The following is a 21,112-nucleotide window of genomic DNA, read 5'->3' as shown; positions in this document are numbered from 1 at the left end:
ACGTGGTCCAGGCCCGCTTCAGGTGCGCCTGTTGATCGGAACGTGGCCAGGCGCCACCGTCCTTGTCCGGACGACCCCAAGTACCTGTCTACCCACCCCACTCCTGAGAGTCTGGTGATCCAGGCCTCGACCTCCCAGTCCGCATTCCCGTCGGCCCCGCCCGACCGGGAATCCAAGAGGTATGACCAGTTTGGTAAAAAAGGTCTTCTCGTCCATTAGTTTGGGCCTGCGGTCTTGCAACACCGCTTGCCTCTTGGGCCGCTACACCCACTCTGTGTGGGATACGGTCGCGGAACTGCTGCCAGAATGCCCCATGGAGGTGCGGGCAAAACTCGGTCAAGCTGTGGCTGAGGGCCGGGATGCAGCGAAATATTCAATTCGGTGTGGTCTTGATACAACCGACTCGCTGGGCAGAGCTATGTCAACGACGGTGGCGATTCGTCGCCACGCCTGGCTGAGATCCGCCAATTTTTCGGCTGATGTCCAGAATACTTTGATGGACATGCCGTTTGATGGCTGTCACCTGTTCGGTGACAAGGCGGACCACGCGCTGGAACGCTTCAAGGACTCCAGGGTCACGGCCAAGTCCTTGGGTCTCTCGACCCAGCGTCAGCAAACGGGTTCGTTTCGTCCCTTTCGTGGCCAAGGAAGGGGCGCCCCCACACGTGCTGCCAGCCACGCGCCGCAACAATCCTTCCAACGCGGTGGCGGCCGTGGAAACCGCCGTGGTGGCGGTCGGGGACAACGGCGGGGTCAGACCACACCTTCCCCCGCAGCATCTACCCCAAAATCCTCCTAGTCCGTGCTTTCGGCCCCATGTGACGCCAGTGGGTGGCAGGGTTCGCCATCACCACGCTCACTGGCGCACGATCACTTCGGACAGGTGGGTGCTGCAAATCGTCCGAAGGGGCTACTCCCTCCCCTTCGAGACCTCTCCTCCAGCCATGCCACCGCAGAACCACCGTGTGTCGGGGGACCACTTGACACTTCTGCAGGAGGAAGTTACGGCCCTCTTGGCCAAGGGGGCCATCGAGCGCGTTCCTGGGCCAGAAGTAGGGCGTGGTTGCTATTCCCACTACTTTCTGGTGCCCAAGAAGGACAAGGGGGGCCTACGTCCTATCTTGGATCTAAGGAACGTCAACGGCTTCCTCAGGAAGGAGAAGTTCAAGATGTTGACGTTAGCTCAGGTCTTGGCTGCTCTAGACCCACAAGACTGGATGGTAGCGTTGGACTTGCAGGACGCCTATTTTCACATCCCCGTCCTGCCGGCCCACCGGCGTTACCTGCGGTTCACGGTAGGCCTGGAGCACTTTCAGTTTATCGTGCTCCCCTTCGGCCTTACCAGCGCCCCACGGGTGTTCACAAAGGTGATGGCGGTGGTCGCAGCCCATCTGCGCAGGTTGGGGGTTTCAGTCTTCCCCTACCTAGACGATTGGTTGTTGAAGGCGGGCTCGCCCCAAACAGTCGTCCACCACCTTCAGATGACGGCAGACCTCTTGCACGACCTGGGGTTCTCCATCAACGTGCCGAAATCACACCTGTGTCCCTCTCAAAAGCTCCTTTTCATCGGAGCGGTTCTGGACTCGGCGCAGTTTCGGGTTTATCCTCCGGAACGGCGGGTTCGGGATATTCAGGCTTTGATTCCCATCTTTCAGCCGCTATCCCGAGTCTCGGTCAGGTTGACGCTGCGGCTGCTGGGACTGATGGCTTCCTGCATCCTTCTCGTGCATCACGCCAGGTGGCGGATGCGGGCTCTGCAGTGGGACCTGAAGTTTCAGTGGGCCCAGCATCAGGGCAACTTGTCCGACCACGTCTTGATCTCGGAGGGCACTGCGAGACAACTGCAGTGGTGGCTTACGGACCGCGATTGGGTCAGGGGCAAGTCCCTCTCCCTTCCCCAACCGGAGCACGTTGTCGTGACGGACGCGTCCCTCCAGGGCTGGGGTGGCCACTTGGGAGAGGCAGAGATCAGAGGCATCTGGTCTCCGGCGGAGTCCCGGCTCCATATCAATCTGTTGGAGCTGCGGGCGATTCGTCTGGCACTGAAGGCATTCCTCCCCTTTGTCAACGGGAGTGTAGTGCAGGTGTTCACCGACAACACCACCGCCATGTGGTACTGCAACAAACAGGGCGGAGTGGGGTCGTGGACCCTTTGCCAGGAGGCTCTGCGCCTCTGGCAATGGCTGGAACGTCAGGGCGTGACTCTGACGGTTCAACACCTGGCAGGTTCTCTGAACGCCAGGGCGGACGAACTCAGCCGTCGGTGCTCGATGGATCACGAATGGCGTCTGATCTCGGACGTGGCGCAAGGCATCTTTCTGCAATGGGGAGAGCCTTGGTTAGATCTATTCGCCACAGAAGAGAACGCGCAATGTCATCAGTTCTGCGCGTTGGAGTTTCCAAGACGGCACTCGCACGGCGACGCCTTTCGGCGCGAGTGGAGTTGCGGTCTGTTATACGCCTTTCCGCCTATACCACTTCTGCCCAGAGTGCTGAAGAAGATCAGGCGCGACCGGGCACAAGTTATCCTTGTGGCTCCGGACTGGGCTCGAAGGTACTGGTATCCCGAGCTACTCAGCATGTCAGTCGGTCCCCCGATCCGCCTGCCCCTTCAGGAGGACCTTCTGTCGCAGCAGCAGGGGACGGTCCTCCACCCGAACCTGTCCAGTCTCCACCTCCATGCTTGGAGATTGAGCGGCGGCAGTTGAGGCCATTTGACTTGCCTCCTGAAGTCTGTGATGTTATTCTGGCAGCCAGGCGTCCCTCCACTAAGTCGGTATACGCCTGTCGGTGGAACAGATTTGTGGCATGGTGCACAGCAAAGGCTGTGGACCCTCTTTCTGCCCCTCTTTCGGAGGTTCTTCTGTTTCTTCTTTCTCTTGCCCAGCAGGGCTCTGCTCTGGGCACTATCAAGGGCTACCTTTCTGCCCTTTCAGCATTTTTGAGGCTTCCTGATCAGCCTTCTTTGTTCAAATCCCCGATTGTAACTCGATTCTTGAAAGGCATCACTCACATGTTTCCACCTGTTCCGTTTGTGATGCCTCAGTGGGATTTGAACCTGGTTCTAACTTTCCTGATGTGTGCTCCCTTTGAGCCCCTTCATTCTTGCCCTCTCCGTCTCCTGACTTTAAAGACGGCTTTCCTGGTTGCCATCACCTCTGCCAGGAGGGTGAGTGAGCTCCAGGCTCTTTCTGTCCAACCTCCTTTCCTGTCCATTCATCCTGACAAGGTGGTTCTGAGGACTAGACCTTCTTTCCTGCCCAAGGTTGTTTCGGCCTTTCACATCGGGCAGTCCATCACCCTCCCTTCCTTCTTCCCGCCTCCGCATCCTTCAAAGGATGAAGAGCGGCTCCATCGTCTGGACCCAAAACGTGCGCTTTCATTTTACATGGATCGCACTCGCCAGTTCCGGGTGGATGACCAACTGTTTGTTGGCTACGTGGGTGCGAAGAAGGGACGGGCGGTTTGTAAACGGACCATCTCTCGATGGGTCGTCCTCTGCATCAAAGCGTGCTACTCTTTGGCTCGGAAGGAGCCTCCTGTTGGGCTGAGGGCCCATTCCACTCGGGCCACGGCGGCTACTACTGCCCTGGGCCGGGGAGTCCCCTTGCAGGACATTTGCCAGGCGGCTACGTGGGCCTCGCTGCACACCTTTGCGAGGCACTACTGCCTGGACAGTCAAGTCCGGAGGGATGGCTTCTTTGGCCGTTCTGTCCTCCAGGACTTTCTGGTGTAGTTTTGTATTGGTTCGCAGACCCACCACCGGGGTTGGTATTGCTGGGGTATGTATTCTAAGGTAAGGAATCTAACACTAACGTGTTTCTTTCAGATGAACAAGTTACTTACCTTCGGTAACGATATATCTGTAAGAAACATTAGTTAGTGTTAGATTCCTTACCGAACCCACCCATCCTCCCCGTTCTGCGAACTGATACCTAGGGTTAAGGTCATCCCTTTCAGGGCCCTAGTTTTTACATGGCACCAGTGTTGGTTCTCTCATGGCTCTGCGTCTCCTGGCGCGGAAAAGCTGTGTGCAAAGAACTGACGTCAGCGCGCGGAGGCGGCGTCTATGTACTCCAGCGACGTCATCACGGCGCACGACGCCGACGACGGACGCGGAGCCGCAGGGGACGCCTGCAGACGACGCCTACCGACGCGCAGGGGTACTGCTACGCAAAAGTTTCCGGATCCAGACTGACGCCTGGGGGATATTCTAAGGTAAGGAATCTAACACTAACTAATGTTTCTTACAGATATATCGTTACCGAAGGTAAGTAACTTGTTCAACGTGTTGCATTACAAATGCTATAGGTGTCACATTTGAGACAATTATAACTGTTGGCATTGTAAATGACAAAGCTATTAATTTAGCTATTTTCAAAACCAACACATAAATAACAAATTTGTCATTTACAAGACCAATAGCTCAAACTTTCCTAATGCGAGACCTATTGCATTGCAAATGCTTGTTTCTTCTGTGTCGTTGGAGAACATATTTTGGTGCGCCTGTCTCAGCGCTATATAGAGCCAGTGACGGTGTCAGGGGATCGATTCCAGTCCTGAGATGACTTAAGCTGCTCTTTCTGGCGCAGGAGAGGTTAGAAAAGTTTCTGGATGCAGCCTGGGGATATGCAAAAGGTGAGGAATCTGCAGGTAAATAGAATGTCCACCACAGAGATTGTTACTAGAGGTAAGTAAAATTACATGTTCCTCACCTTCGTTGGGAGTAGAACCTATGATTCTTATATTTGCCATATAACATGTGCTTGCCAATATATTTTCAGTTTGTCCACCAAAACCCTTGTCTTTGACACTTCGAGAATATATATATATATATATATATATATATATATATATATATATATATATATCCCTTCACTGCATTAGTCCCTGTGGCGAATTATGATTACCAGCATGCAGTGGGGGAGCAGGCACAGCACAAGGAGCTTCGCACCTGTGAGGCAGAGGAGGGGCGTGACCACGTGACTGGGAGGGGTCACAGCTGTTAAAACACCACAGTAATGGACCCCTACAACTGAAATGGGCACTGATGAATCCATTGAAGGAAGAAACGCGTCTGCCAAACTTTTCAGGAACCCTTTTTATGCTTGTGCACTGAAAACAAATAAAGCCGCTTTTAAAGTCCCCCGGAGCATGGTCACACTTTTTCCTTTTGGAGGGAGAGAGACTGGTATATATATCTATATATCTATATATAAATCACATAAGCTGCCCTCCTATCAAATGAGACAGTATACAGTTCTAATGAATAAACTGAAGAATAACAAAAACATTATAATCAAACAGTCCGACAAGGGCGGAAATATTGTGATCTGGGGCAGGAAAGAGTACATTGAAGAGGCTAATCGACATTTAAGCGATCAATCATGTTATTTCATTTATTCATTTAATCTTTATTTCGGCTCATTTCGGCCATAAAAGATGCATTACAACACAATACATTATGCACAGTGAATACAACTTACCAATTGGAAGCAAAATATATACATTTCAACAATTAGAACAATAAAAATCATCCATGTTAAGATAGGCATAATAATTAAACGACAAATATTATTACAGATTTCATCACCAGCATGTGTCAGGGCAACCTAGCCAGCATCTAATATACACACATTTAATATCTATAGATCAAGAGCCAAGTTTTTCCGTGTATACCCAACATTCAATAGGAATCTGCTAACACAAAACACTGTCATGTTATTTGAAAACTGACATGGCAGAAGTCAAATGTATCCAAGAAACGTATCGCAAGGATTTGCACCAATGGAAACGAGATGGGCTCATCTCTAAAGACGAACTGAAATTCCTCAACAAAGAATTTCCTGTTCTTCCAAATATGTACTTTATCCCCAAGGTACATAAACAACAAGTACCTGTTCCAGGCAGACCGATTTGTATCTGCAATAAAAAGTGTCTTTGAAAATACATCCAAATACATCGATCACTATTTGCAAGAATTTGTGACTTCATTACCAGCTTATATCAAAGACACGACAGAGTTCTTATTTTACATCAATCAGTGTTTATGGTCAGATGACCTTTTGTTGATAACTATGGACATATCAACACTGTATACCAGTATAGCCCACACAGATGGTACAAGAGCAATGCAATTTTTTCTTGATAAACGCCCAGTTGAAATGTACCGGCACAACCAAATGTTGATCAAGATGGTTGAGAAATGTTTAAATAACAACATATTTTTATTTAACAACACGGTATAGAAACAGCTCAGGGGCGTGGCCATGGGTGCATGTTTCTGCCCCAGCTACGCGGGGCTCCACGTAGGCTGGTGGGAGGAACATGTACTCAAGGGACAACATGTGGGCTATTGGTTGAACAAGGTCTTAAAATACTGGCAGTACATTGATGACGTCTTTGTTATTTGGCATGGGACTGTGGCACAGGCCAACGAATTTGTCAATGCTATCAATATCAATAACCTGAATTTATATTTTACAGCCAACATAAGTCATAAGGAAGCTAATTTTCTAGATGTACATGTAGAAATCCAGGACAATAAGATTCTCACTAGTTTGTTCCGTAAAACCACCTCAGGAAACACGATTTTACATGCTGATAGCTTCCATCCCCGTCATACCATCAAAAGTATCCCTTATGGGGAATTTCTCAGGATCCATAGAACCTCCAGTACATCAGAACTTAGGGATACCTATCAAGGGGAAGCTAAAAATCGACTCATGGCAACAATTCTAGTAGCCTAGACGAGGCAATGAGAAAAGCCAACAGCTTAAATCGGCTCGAGCTTTTAGATCCCAATAGAGTAAACATTGAAACATCTAGTAAGAAGCAGGAGAGTAGAGCTTTGAGGCTGGTGACCGGTTAAAGCCGACAGTCACGCCAGATTGCCAAAATAGTAAGACAACAATGGCCAATAGCCATGACTGATCATGTATTGAAAGAAGTTTTACCTGAGACCCCCAAGGTCACCTTTAGACGGGCCTATAGTATGCGCAATGATCTGGTCAAACACAGTCCAGAGACGGCACCTAAAATTGATTGGCTATCGCCACGGAAAGGATTTTTCCGCTGTAGTTCCTGCCGGGCCTGCAAATTTGGGGTTAACACTTCCACCTACGTTACCCCATTTGATACAGCCCCTATTGCCAGCAAAGGACATTAGACTTGCCACACAGAATTGGCAGTATATGTACTACGATGTAGTTGCAATCTTTTTTTTTTTTTTAAACCTTTTTTGTAGCATTCAAGTAAATACAAGCATGGGCCTACAACCGCAGGGGCTGGCCGCTAGATAGATTAAAACCACCAATATTACAGTACTACACAGCTCATCTGCCGACAACCCAGAGGTTCGGCAGCGATTCAGGACAAAACTGGTATAAGAATGCACAACTAAGTTTCAGAATGAGTCAGAGGTCTAGTTTTATATTATATGAGAGAGGATCAGGTGCCACACAATCAATCCAGATAATGCGGGGGACAGGGTAAGAAACCGGATAGACACATAATAACCACTGTGTGGAGAATCGGCGCCAAAGTATACAGATCGATGCAAATGAATACACAATATACATTCCATGTTGCGCCAATTCTCAGAGCCTGCCCACCTGGAAATCGGATATCATAAAAGCATGAGCACTAGATACAAGCATACAATAAAAGTCCGAATGATTCGTAGCTATACTGATCCTTAAGAAAGAAAGAGAAGGAAAAGAAAGACCATAAAAAAGGCAAAATAAAAAAAAATCCGTCCAGCCCCCCACCCTGCACCCCTGCAGATGGCTACAGCCTAACCCCACTAGCAGAGTGCCAGTCACCCCTAATAACTAAAACCCTAAAGGAAGGAAAAAGAATGGAGGAGGGCAGAGACATTTGGGCTCCCAGCCCCTTTAGACCCCCGCCAGATACAGCCACCCCCTATCAATAAAAGAACACTTGTGACAACATTATAGAAGAAAGTAGAGGGTACCGGAAAAACACCGCCCAGCCTCTTAGAGCAAGCAGTTACGGGTCGAACACTTGTGGAAGCCACTCCAACCCTTCCCGACCTAGTCAATCTTAACCTTGGCCCTTCCGAACAAGAACACGGACCCCTCCCATTGAGACCCAAAGACACACAAAGAGGTAATAAAGGAGAAAAGAGTCAACAAAAATCAATCCATGGCGACTCGCAAGCAGTGTGTCCACGGGAACTTTAGACGCTGAAGAACTCTCCCTCCTGGATGAACAGTCCCAATGTATCCTGCACAGGAGTCGTAGAGTCACCAAGGAAGGAGAAGACGACCACAAAGTGAAAGGAAAGTCACAAACAGAAGTCTCCGGGAGGGGAACGCCCCTTGATCTCTCCAGAGCCGATAGTAACGGAAGGTTCGGTGATACCATGACATCCTCGGGAACCCCGTCTCCCAGGGCACCATCCGATGGTTCCAATACTTGATTCCGCACGAGGCTCTCGCACGGAGTCAAAATGGCCACGGTTTGAATGGCTGCAGATTCCGGTTTCAACCGTAAGTCCGGGTCTACCAGGAGCATCTCAGATAGGCACGAGTCCAATTTGCTCAATAAGATATCCACCTGTGATCGAAACGCCCAAATTTCCGCCAGTACTGACCTCAGCGATGGGTCATGCATCTTTGATCCACGGTCTCATGCCCGATATCAATCCCAATCACCTCCCCGGGTGAATCGGCATCCTCTGGGGGGACAAACAGGATCGCGAACGTGCAGATGCGGAGGGTGACCGGTCTTTGCTCGCAGCCACGGTCCACAACGTTAAGGCCGCAGGGCAGAGGCCCTGAACCACGAACCCCGGCAACCCCGATACCGGCCCCGCGGGACGGGAACCCCCACTCACAGCCATCAATAAGCAGAATCACTCCTCCATCGATAAAGAGCAGTAGAGACGATAGACGCCAAATCCGGGCTGAAACAAAGCCTCCACTCCGGTTGACCGGACCCAGCCTGGTTCTTCTGGCTTCACCACTGGAGCAGGCCGCAAACTTCAACACGACAGAACTTCATCCAACAAGCCGATAAAAGTTTCCGGATTTCACCCTCGGAGTGCGGAACAGTTCATGCACACAGAGACCAGGCGCAAAGTCAGGATAATGTACAGGTTATCGCGGCGGGTTACGGAGGTCGGCGGAGCCGGGAGCCTAAGCAGCCATCTTGTTTGCTGACGTAGCTCCTCCCCGTAGTTGCATTCTTATGTATGTGGGCAGCACCAAGTTGGTAGTCCATGTTCGTATCCTACAGCATTTACGTGCGATAGTAAATGCCGACCAGAGCTACCCAGTAGCTCGGCATTTTCAGACTACTCACGATAAAAATGTATCACATTTGAAATATTTCGTGATAGATGCAGTTGTGCCCAACAAGAAAGGGGGTGATTATGAGAAGACTTTGAGACAACTCAAGTCCAGATAGATCATCCAACTTAACAGCAAGACCCCAGGAGGCCTTAACATGAGGGAAGATTTACGTAACTTCTTATGAACAGTCCTTTCTTGACCTAATAGATTAACCTCATGGGAAATTCTGTGTGTTTTTTGATGAGATAGACTGAGGGCTCTCAGTAACTTATTCAAAAATTTAAACGTGCAAAGAATTGAGTATTCCTGATCTTTTTTTAGGCAAATATGAAATATTGAACTAAACATTCATTTTAATTTTTTGATATTAGAATTCAGAGCACTTTAGCACATGCACTTTAACTTTTTTTGCATTTTAACACCAGTTCCAGCACTGCTATTGAAATTTTTGGATCGTCAAGCTTGTAACGCCCCATGGTATAACACATGGCCATGCACAATATATCCATTAGGAATGTCGTAATGATAGGGAGTCATTCATTTGACCCGTCTTAGGACTGATCCACAAGGTAGAAAGGTGCCTTAGGATGCTACTTATGGAATTGATGCGCCCAATGGGCGGTTTTGGAACATCATGTATTTGTACTGTCATTGCATTGCATTGATGCATTTACATCTGCTTACATTTGGGGTTTGGTGTATAATGGCATTTATTCACTGTTAAACCCATATAATTGATTGTGGTTGACTATCTTTTGTAAATAAGTGCTATTTTTTTATGATGCTGCGATTTGCACAAGGGTATTATGTTTACAAATGTTAATATCTGACATTTTTCCGAAAGTTAAATGATTCAGGCCATTCTGTAATTCGGTCCATTTATCCCGTACTAACAAATGTATTTATCTCATATTGACAAATGTATTTATACAGAGAATAGCGGGAGGGACAGCATGGCACAATATCTATGCATTTGAGCTTATTTTGTAAATACGAACTGGCACTGAATATGCTATTGATTGAGGCTTAGTGTCATGATTACTTTTTTAAAAGGACCCTTTTAATTAGCAAACAGCACATGCACTTTTTAAAGATTTATCAATGTTTACAGCACACAATCAAGGTTTTAATTAGAGTATTTGCTTACCTTTTGCCAATAGTCTGTCAAAACATTACACTGTATGCACTTTAAAATGGCGCCTGCTTTTTCCAGGCTCTACCTGTGATGTGTACATAATAGTCCTATTTCTGTTGCCATGTTCAATTACTGGTTGGCGCGAAAAATGTAGATGATTCGTCTTTTAAAAATCAGTGTTGTGTTACCGTGGGGTATCAGTGAGCAAGGGCACGGACGTGCCCCAAACGCGTCAGACGACATGCACCGTATTTTGCACTAAATAAAAGCATCACAAATTGAAGACCGACTCTGGCGTACTTTTTGCTGTCTGCGTACCTGTCTGTGCACGAGGCACTTTGGAGGCAAGTTGGAGTATATATATGTATATATATATATATATATATATATATATTCAGTTCCACATTGTCCAAAAAAACACAAAGCGCACTCCTCACCAGGATGTAATTAATGCACAGCATGTCGAAGGGCAGCATGAATTTCCTTCAATATTCTCTCAGCCCAACGCGTTTCAGAAAAAACATTTCCTTGTTCACGGGCAGCAGCAAAGTAACATCTCACGAGACTGCGCACTGTTTAAATGTCCTTTAATAATGCCAGGTGTGCATCATATTTTCAGGCAGTGCATGCTGGTAATTGCAGTTCCAATAACTAATAATATTGTAACCATGCTGCTTCAATGTCTTGCAAATATATCTTTACCCTTGATAAGGTGGATAATACAATGCGCCTTGTCATGCCAAATACGTGATCCCGGCGTTCTGCATGGCTCCCTTCACAGAACCTCAGACCCACCTTGGGTAACAGGCGGCGGTGCGCTTTAACACGGCTTTGGACTGCCGTGATTTATTCAGTTCCACATTGTCCAAAAAAACACAAAGCGCACTCCTCACCAGGATGTAATTAATGCACAGCATGTCGAAGGGCAGCATGAATTTCCTTCAATATTCTCTCAGCCCAACGCGTTTCAGAAAAACCATTTCCTTGTTCACGGGCAGCAGCAAAGTAACATCTCACGAGACTGCGCACTGTTTAAATGTCCTTTAATAATGCCAGGTGTGCATCATATTTTCAGGCAGTGCATGCTGGTAATTGCAGTTCCAATAACTAATAATATTGTAACCATGCTGCTTCAATATCTTGCAAATATATCTTTACCCTTGATAAGGTGGATAATACAATGCGCCCTGTCATGCCAAATACGTGATCCCGACGTTCTGCATGGCTCCCTTCACAGAACCTCAGACCCACCTTGGAAATGGTTTTTCTGAAACGCGTTGGGCTGAGAGAATATTGAAGGAAATTCATGCTGCCCTTCGACATGCTGTGCATTAATTACATCCTGGTGAGGAGTGCGCTTTGTGTTTTTTTGGGCAATGTGGAACTGAATATATATATATATATATATATATATATATATATATGTATGTATATATATATATATATATATATGTATGTATATATATATATATATATGTATGTATATATATATATTTTTTTTTTTGTTGCCACAAAGTGATCCTGCAGACGGCAAATGCGCTCAACAGCGTGTGCTCGGCTCAGGGGTCGGATCCTGACCCAGTTAAAGTTTGTCACAAAGGGAGCGGCACAACCAGTTTCTTATCGAAGCCTTTTAATCAGAGCTTCACCCCACCTATATATATATATATATATATATATATATATATATATATCAACTCTCTGCCAGCCCACTTGGGCGAGACTTTGAAAGATATAAACGTTACTAATATCCAAAATGCAGCAGGATTTATTCCGCTTTTCCATGCAGTATTATCACTCATTGGATACAATAGGCTGACACTATTAGATAAAAATGTCATTTACCAGTACTTGTTAGAATGCATAGAATCATGCTGAACTTGCAGGTTATAAGATGGCCGCCACAGTTGTTGACTAAAATCACGTGAGGTGTTGTTTATCTGAATGTATTTAAACATGGTGGCACTTTGTAACTACGAGCGTGATCAAGGGTTCATCCCCGAAACGCGTCGTTTTTCCTGTTGTTAAAATTAAACTAAGCTGAAGCACTTGAGGTGTCCGAGTGGTTCTTTGGAAACGAGGAGAACCTTAGGAGTGGATATATATATATATATATATATATATATATATATATATATATATATATATATATATATATATATATATATATATATATCCAAAGAAAGGAAACGCGCTCAGTCTGTCACGTTATCCAGGCCTCACCAGCATTACTTTAAAGGTATTCTTTATTAAAAGGATTCATGGGCATGACGCGTTTCCAGTCTGTGACTCTTTATCAAATGCCAAACTGCTGCAAAGTCAGTGGGTTTGTTTGAATTTAAACAACGTGACTATTAAACATCAAAAAGGGACACAGTCCATTGCTCCCAGGTTAAAGGGACCGTTCATCCTCAATGTCTTTTTCGTTTTATTCTTTCATGGTGTTCTTTCCCTTTATGCACAGTTAAGTACCAGTTTTTAATTTAGGTTACATTAACCTCCAATTGGCAGCAAACTCCAGGTTTTCTGTGCACAGGCTTGCGGATGACTTTCAGCTCGATCAAAACGGAACTCTATTTCCCACAATGCTACATGGCTGTCCTGCAATTCTTTACTGGGTTTTGATGTAGATGACGGTAAAACCACATTTCTTCATCGTGTACTGAGTGCAAATCATGCCTTATATATATATATATCACTCCAACCACTTCCTGTTAGCCCCTGGCAAAGAAGGAGACTCAGACCTCTGCAGCATTAATTCAGGCGAGAAATCTTTATTGTTCACAACCTGCGACGACACGTTTCGGGCTGTCCAGCCCTTGATCACATACCTATATATATATATTCTGTCTCTAGCTAATGCATTCCAGTAAACTTAATTTCCAGGTTACACTTTCTGGAAACCTGTGATTTTGTTATTGCCTCTGCCTTATTCTACACTCTTTAAACAAAGCAGGCGGCAGGGGCCCCCTCTAGGACCTGGTGAGAATTTCCACCGGCAAATTCACTACGGCAAATAATTCTGCAAGCCATGGTTAGTCTCTCCATCTTCATGAGGAGACTTTCACCTTCCCAATTGTGGACAGGGTCCCATGCACAGTCCAAAATCCATCTCTGTCAGGAGACTTAGTAGGGAACCGCCATCACTGTCACTGCTTGCCTCTGCATATGGACACTTTTTTATTGATTGATGCCTTTTTTGCTCATAATTGCAGGACTATACTGAAGCTGAGGGAATCCAGTATAGGCTGGCACACCATTGGTACTGTTGATGCAAGTAAAGACTTAGAAGTTCAGACAAAGGTTTGCTAGGAAATGGTCCCCCTAAGTGATGCTTCTTTTAAGTTGGTTAATATGAGTCAGGACAAATGAGGTATAGTCAGTAGAAGAATACATTCTTAGTTTTGGAATATCCTGTGTTATGGACACATATTTTACCGAGTCTCTACTGAAGTTTTAAATGCGGGGTGTTTATTTCAATTGGATGGTTTTACTTGTGTTCTCTAATGCACACATAAATTGGGTTAATTTACCCCACCAACAGAATTGGAATCCTTATTGTGCATGCTATGTCACTTTTTGAATTGCTTCACTGACCTGTGTCTGAAACTGCATTGTGTCACCAGATGCCAGTGAATCAATATTGTTGCAATATGACAGCATGCAGTCTGCTGCTTGTAAATAAGGTTCATAGATGTTATTTCTAGGAAGCTGTGCCTTCCTCAGAAAGAAGGTTACTGTGGACAGTTGTACATTAATTGATATTTGCACTCTAATTTAGTACTTTGTGTCCTGAAAGGGGGCGTGGGTGTATTGGGACGGACATTGGAAGCCAAACAGCCAGTATGTGGAATTTGTGATTTTAGTTTCTTTAAGCGTTGGTCTTGTATTAAATTGTGGTATTTTGTCTTTTGCACCTTAGGCTCTGTAGTATCGAACACAGAAGTGCATTCACCTCCAAATATTGGTTTAAGGCGTAGTGGACAAATAGAAGGTGTACGACAAATGCACAGCAATGCACCAAGGAGTGAAATTGCCACAGAGCATGACCTTGTGGCCTGGAGTAGAAGGGTTGTGGTGCCAGAATTACCTTCCGGTGTAGCTGGGTAAGAAATCATTTAGACCTCATAGGTGGTCAACAGACTACAATTAACTGTCTAGACACTTTATTTTAAATGCTGTAAGAGTGTACATAAATAAATAAGTTGTCAGTCTATTGTATTAATTTATATTGAACTCTAAGCCGACAGTAATTTTAAAAACGTAACAGTGATGTTCTAGAGTCGACACACAATAATGAGGAGGTAGTGAAGAGGGTGATCTAAAAATCTTAAAATTTTATTAAACACATTGATCGCTAAAAGTGGGCCAGAAATGTTTCAGTTGTGTGGGCATTTTTCTTTTTCAAATCAGTCACTTTTAATTTTCAAGATGCAGTAATCTATGCTAGGCATGCTTTTATTTTCAAAATCTAAATATCTGTTCATTAGCCACTGCTGGATTATTTGTAACTAACAATAGCTGCTTCACGTGACGTCTGTTTGCATTTTCTGTTAACTTTTGTATTACAAATAACCCCTTTGATTTGATTAGATTATTGGCTTTATAGAGCGCACGAATGCCCGAGGGCGTTTTGGCGCAAAAAATTACTGAAGACTGCACGCAGAGTGCGAGGAGGGTTGTATCAAGACATCGTAAATTGGTTGGAACTGAATTATTTCGAGAAAAGCAATGTCTTTAAGGACTTTCAGAAGGATAGCAATGATGAGCTATTTTTTTATTGCTATCGGTATCAAATTCCAGATCTTTGCTGTTTGTAGAACAAAACCATATTGATGACGAAGGTTTGTTGTTTTGATAGATACATCTGCCAGTGGATTCCTCACCAATGTCCCCTGCACAGCAGCCAATCAGAAGCTTTTGTTGCTCTCTACGCCGGCGAGGTCATGGACGATGTCAGAAAGGAATGACTCCGCTCGTGACCCCTCTGACGTCACTGGGTCCATAATAGGGCCTCGTCGGCGTGATGACGTCAGTTCCCTTTTTTCCGCGCCGTCGACGCCAACGGTTTCTTGGGACTCTCCATAGTAACATTGTTATTGTAGTTGTTCTTGTCTGTTCTTCTTGTTTCCTTTCGAAGATATCTGGAAGAAAATCTGGTTTCAAGCCCTGCAGGGAGTGCGGGAAGCAGATGTCCATCATTGACCCGCATGAGGACTGTTTATGGTGCTTGTCTTGCGATCACGACGTCGATGGATGTACGTGTTGCAAGAAGATGACCTCTAAGGCATTGAAGGAAAGGGAAGCAAAGTTATTTATCGCCAAAGTGAAGAAGAATAAGAATGCGAGTAAAAGGAGATAGAGGTCGAGATCTCGTTCCGAATCCAGGTCGGGTTCGAAGTCTGCGTCGGGACATTCGAAGTCGAAGAGACATAAGAGAAAGAAGCACTCTTCGAGGTGTCATTCTGATAAGGAGCCGGCGCCGAAGTCATCTTCTCCTCGACGTTGCAGTAGTGAGGTCGATCCTTCACATTCAAATCCGGTCCCAGAGAAGGAAGTGTCTCCTGAGGTCGAAGTCTCTCGATCACCGACGCCGGCTCCATCGGATTCGGTCCATTCTTCGGATCCGGGTGAAGCCGAGCCAGAGCAAGAAGCCCAGGAGCAGCCTGAAGAGGTTCCTTTGTCGGCGCCGACGGGCCCGACTCCAGGTACACCGGCTTCAGAGCCGGCGCCGGGACATTATCCCCCTTTCCCTGCTCCAGGCCAAGACCCATCACACTATCTGAACGCTATGTATGGTGTCTTTGCAAGGGCCATGTACCCCTCTGGTGCGCCTGCGGGCCCCATATGTCCGTTTGCCTTCAATTTGGGTGTCCCTCAGGCATATGCCCAGGCTCCATGTATGCCTTTTCTTCCAGCGACGCCGTCCTGGAATTTTCTGGCGCCGAGGGCTCCGGCGCCGTACCGAGATCGAGAATCTCCGGCCCTGTCTGTTCGTCCTCGTTCGGCGCTAGCGGCGCCGTCTGATCCGCGTTCGACGCCGGTCCCTAATCCGATGGAGTCGGTTGACGATCCATCGACTCCAGTCCCGAGGATCCGCTCCAGGAGTTAGCCCCAGAGAGTTGTGGACGAGGCACGCTATCAGAAGTACTTGGAGGAAGGTGAACTTCCTGATTCTGAGGACTATTTTGCGGAATTAAGAGATGCAAGTGGTCTTGATGTCTCCCCTGAGTGGGGCTTTTCTCCTAATTCAGATGCTCCTTCAAAGGAGGTAGTCCCATATCACACAGTTGTGAGAAAAGCTGCTGAATTATTGGACATTAATCTGCCTACCACTGAATAAAAGTCAATCTATTGACTGAAGTGTTGCATTCTCCATCTTCTGTGACTGAGCCTTTGTTACCGTTTAATGAGGCAATTCTGGAACCGGTGTTGGAGGTTTGGAAAAAGCCTCTGTCTGCTCCTGCAGTCTCTAGGACTGTGGCACAGAGATGTAGAGTGGCACTGGAGGATCCAGAATTTTTGTCAGCTCACCCATCACCTGAGAGCCTTGTGGTTCAGGCAGCTTATTCAAAGAAGTTTTCAGGAGCTTTCCCACAGGTTCCAGCTGACAAGGAGTCAAAAAAGATTGAGCAGTCTGCTAAAGTGTTCTCTTCAGCGAGTATGGCACTGAAGTCATCAAATGCAACTTGCTTGATGGGAAGGTATAATCCATGCCTTGATGGATTCCTCTAAACAGTTGCTGCTAAAACTGTCTGATGAAGACAGGAAGAACTTTCAGGAAGTTTTGGATGATACACAGGCTGCTGCGCGCCAGGTCATTCAAAGTGGCCTGGATACAGCTGACTTGGTGGCAAGAATTATGGGCTCTGCAGTGGCAACGAGAAGGGGGGCTTGGTTGAAGTCTTCAGACTTTTCTCAAGATGTGCAGGCTACTTTGTTGGACTTACCATTTGATGGTACAGGTCTGTTTGGTAAGAAGGCTGATGCTGCACTTGAAAGATTTAAAGATAGTAAGGTCACGGCAAGATCACTTGGCTTGCAGTCCCAGCCCAGAGGATCCTTTCGTAGGTACAGAGGATTCGGAAAGTCATCCTTTCGTTCGCAAGGGCAGCCTCGTCCGCAGCAGCAGCAACAAAATACGCTGTATAAATCTTATAGAGGAAGAAACGGAGGGTAGTCCACGGGGTCGTCAACCCTCCTCCTCCTCTTCCTCTCCTCCTATCGCCGCTGCAAAGCAGCCCTAGATTCCCCATTCCCAGTCATGTTGACCCTATGGTGGTCGGCTTACCCATTTTCTGCGGGATTGGGAATCGGTCACTACAGACCAATTTGTTCTCAAACTTGTGTTCCCTTCAGGGAATTCCCTCCAACTTACCCTCCTTGTCAAGGGGCTTGCTCAGAGGAACATATCCGTCTCCTTCCGTTCTGACCTTGTTAAAGAAAGGAGCGATAGAGGTGGTTCCAGAGCAGGAAAGGGGTCAGGGATGCTACTCCCGGTATTTCCGGATTCCCAGGAAGGATGGCAGGCTTCGCCCAATCCTGGATCTCAGGATCTTGAATCTTTATCTGAAACAAGAGAAGTTCAAGATGCTAACCCTTGCGCAGGTTCATCAGTCGTTGCTGGAAGAAGACTAGATGATGTTGCTCGACTTACAGGACGCGTATTTTCATATCCCGATCCTGGAGTCGCACAGGAAGTATCTCCGTTTCACGGCGGGGTCACAACATTATCAGTTTGCAGTCCTTCCGTTTGGAATTACTACTGCACCTCGAGTCTTCACCAAGGTGATGGCAGTGGTGGCAGCCCATCTCAGGAGGTCGGGGATTCCGGTATTCCCCTATCTGGACGACTGGCTGATCAAAGCAGAGTCTCCAGAGAAGGAGCTTCATCATTTGCAGGAGACAACTCAGTTGTACAGGTTGGGTTTTTCGATAAATGTACCCAAGTCTCACCTGGTGCCCTCAAAGTGCAACCTATTTATAGGGTCAGTACTGGACACTACTGTTTGTTGAGCATTCCCTCCACCTCAAAGGATTCTCGACATTCAGGAAATGATTCCTTTGTTTTACAATGGAGTGGTCGTTCCAGTCCTGAAGTTCCTTCGCCTGCTCGGTCTGTTTTCTTCCTGTATTCTGCTACTCAACCATGCATGCTGGCACATGAGGGCGCTACAGTGGTGCCTCCGCAGACAGATGTATCAGCACAACGGAGATCTCAGGGACTCTGTGAGGATCTCTAGAGAAACTGCAGCGGATCTGTCTTGGTGGAGCGTGGAGGGCAATCTGTCTCAAGGAAAGCCCTTTCATCTGCCTCCAATGGTTGCCACAGTGATAACGGATGCCTCCACTGTAGGGTGGGGTGCTCATCTGGGGGATCTGGAAATCAAGGGTCTTTGGTCTCCAGAGGAAAGGTTGCTTCACATCAACCTTTTGGAATTGAGGGCGATTCGTTTAGCACTCAAGGCCTTCCTTCCTTCCCTTCGCGGTCAGTCGGTTCAGGTCCTGACGGACAACCCGACCGGATGTGGTATGTCAACAAGCAGGGAGGAGTGGGGTCGCATCTTCTCTGCAGAGAAGCTCTGCGTCTCTGGTCCTGGGTTCAGGACCACCAGATTTGTCTGATGGCAAATCATCTGGCCGGAGTTCTGAACGTTTGCGCAGACAGTCTCAGTCGGCAGTTCTCAGCCGACCACGAGTGGAGGCTTCACCCAGAGGTGGTTCGACGCGTCTTCCGGGCGTGGGGGGCTCCTCGGGTGGACCTGTTCGCCACTCACGAGAACGCTCACTGCCCCTCATTCTGCAGTCTCCAGTATCTGTCGCAGGGAGCTTTGGGGGACGCGTTTCAGTTGAGTTGGGGTTCACAACTCCTTTACGCGTTTCCTCCCATACCCTTGATTCCTCGGGTTCTGAGGAAGGTTCGCCAAGACTGGGCCGAAGTTATATTGGTCGCCCGTTATTGGCCAAGAAGGGTGTGGTACACGAATCTTCTCCACCTCTCCTCGTGCCCGCCGCTCCGTCTCCCTCTCAGGGCAGATCTCCTCTATCAAATGGAGGGGCAGGTTCTACATCCTCACCTCCAAACATTACACCTTCATGCCTGGCGATTGAACGGGGCAACCTGAATTATTTTTCTCTCCCGCCTGATGTGGTGGATGTAATTCTTTCGGCCAGGCGTCTATCCACCAAGTCAATCTATTCCTATAGGTGGTCCAAATTTGTTTCCTGGTGTGGAGAGAAATCTATTGACCCCTTGAAAGCTCGTTTGTCAAACATACTCCAGTTTGCTCTTTCTTTGACCCAGCACGGTTTTGCTGTGGCGACTGTAAAAGGATATTTATCAGCCTTGTCGGCATTCTTTTGTTTGCCGGACCAGCCGTCTTTATTTAAGTCACCTATTGTTTTACGTTTTATCAAAGGTCTTACCAACAAATTCCCTCCAACTCCATTTATTGTGCCTCAATGGGACTTGAATCTTGTCTTAACCTACTTGATGGGTTCACCCTTTTAACCCTTACACAAGTTTCCTATAAGACATCTGTCTTTTAAGACTGTTTTTCTTGTAGCAATTACCTCGGCAAGGAGGGTAAGTGAGCTTCAAACTCTAAGTTCGAAACCCCCATTCCTGACTATTCATGCTGAGAGAATGGTTCTTAGGACCAGAGCTGCTTTTCTGCCTAAGGTGGTAACTCCCTTCCATCTGGAGCAGTCCATTACCCTCCCTACCTTTTATCCTCCCCCTCACCTTTCCAAGGAGTAGGAGCGGCTGCACCGTCTAGACCCTAAGAGGGCGGTGAGTTTCTACCTCGATAGGACTAAAGACAATCGTGTGGACGACCAGCTTTTTGTTGGATTTGCTGGCTGTAAGAAAGGAAAAGCTGTGCACAAGCGCACTCTGTCGAGATGAATAATCCTGTGTATAAAGATCTGCTATGCCCTTGCTGGTAAGGAACCTCCAAAGGGTATAAGGGCTCACTCTACTAGAGCACAGTCATCAACGTCTGCTTTATGTAGGGGTGTACCTAGATAAGCATTACTGCTTGGATTGCGAGGTGAGGAGGGATGGCCTCTTTGCGCGCTCTGTCCTCCAAGATTTCTTGGTATAGCAGAGTGGACACCCTCCTCCGGGAGTGGGGACTGCGGTGGGAATCTATTGGCAGATGTATCTATCAGAAGAACAAGTTGCTTACGTTTGTTAATGCTTTTTCTGGTAGATACAGTATCTGCCTGTGGATTCCTCACTGACCCATCCGCTTCCCCGTTGTCCACTCTTCTATACCTGCTAAGTGTATATTTGGGAAAAAATTTTAATCGGTATATTTATATGTTCATACATATTGCATTGATTTCACACTGTGTGTGCTGTTTTGAATACTGTGTACTATGTATACTATTACTGTTTGTCGGTCAGTCCGTGTGCCTCGGGGGCAAGGAAAAAAAGGCGGAACTGACGTCATCACGCCGACGAGGCCCTATTATGGACCCAGTGACGTCAGCGGGGTCACGAGCGGAGTCGTACCCTCTGTGACGTTGTCCATGACCTCGCTGGCAAAAAAAGTTTACGATTGGCTGCTGCGCAGGGGACATTCACAAGGTGAGGAATCCACAGGCAGATACTGTATCTACCAGAAAAAGCGTTACCGAAGGTAAGTAACTTGTT

General features: G+C 47.0%; 1 protein-coding gene across 2 annotated transcripts in view; it reads left to right on the top strand.

Annotated features, from left to right (window-relative positions):
• Nucleotides 1-21,112, top strand: part of PHIP (PHIP subunit of CUL4-Ring ligase complex) — a 2,330,659-nt gene that overhangs the window by 739,032 nt on the left and 1,570,515 nt on the right. For both annotated transcript variants that reach the window (XM_086926531.1, XM_086926532.1), the window contains exon 19: nt 14,375-14,558. In XM_086926531.1, the coding sequence (XP_086782657.1) occupies nt 14,375-14,558 (184 nt within the window). The remainder of the gene's footprint in view (nt 1-14,374; nt 14,559-21,112) is intronic.

Source organism: Lissotriton vulgaris, chromosome 6, assembly GCF_964263255.1.
Source record: "Lissotriton vulgaris chromosome 6, aLisVul1.2, whole genome shotgun sequence".
Taxonomy (NCBI): domain Eukaryota; kingdom Metazoa; phylum Chordata; class Amphibia; order Caudata; family Salamandridae; genus Lissotriton; species Lissotriton vulgaris.
This window is presented reverse-complemented; position numbering and strand designations above follow the sequence as displayed.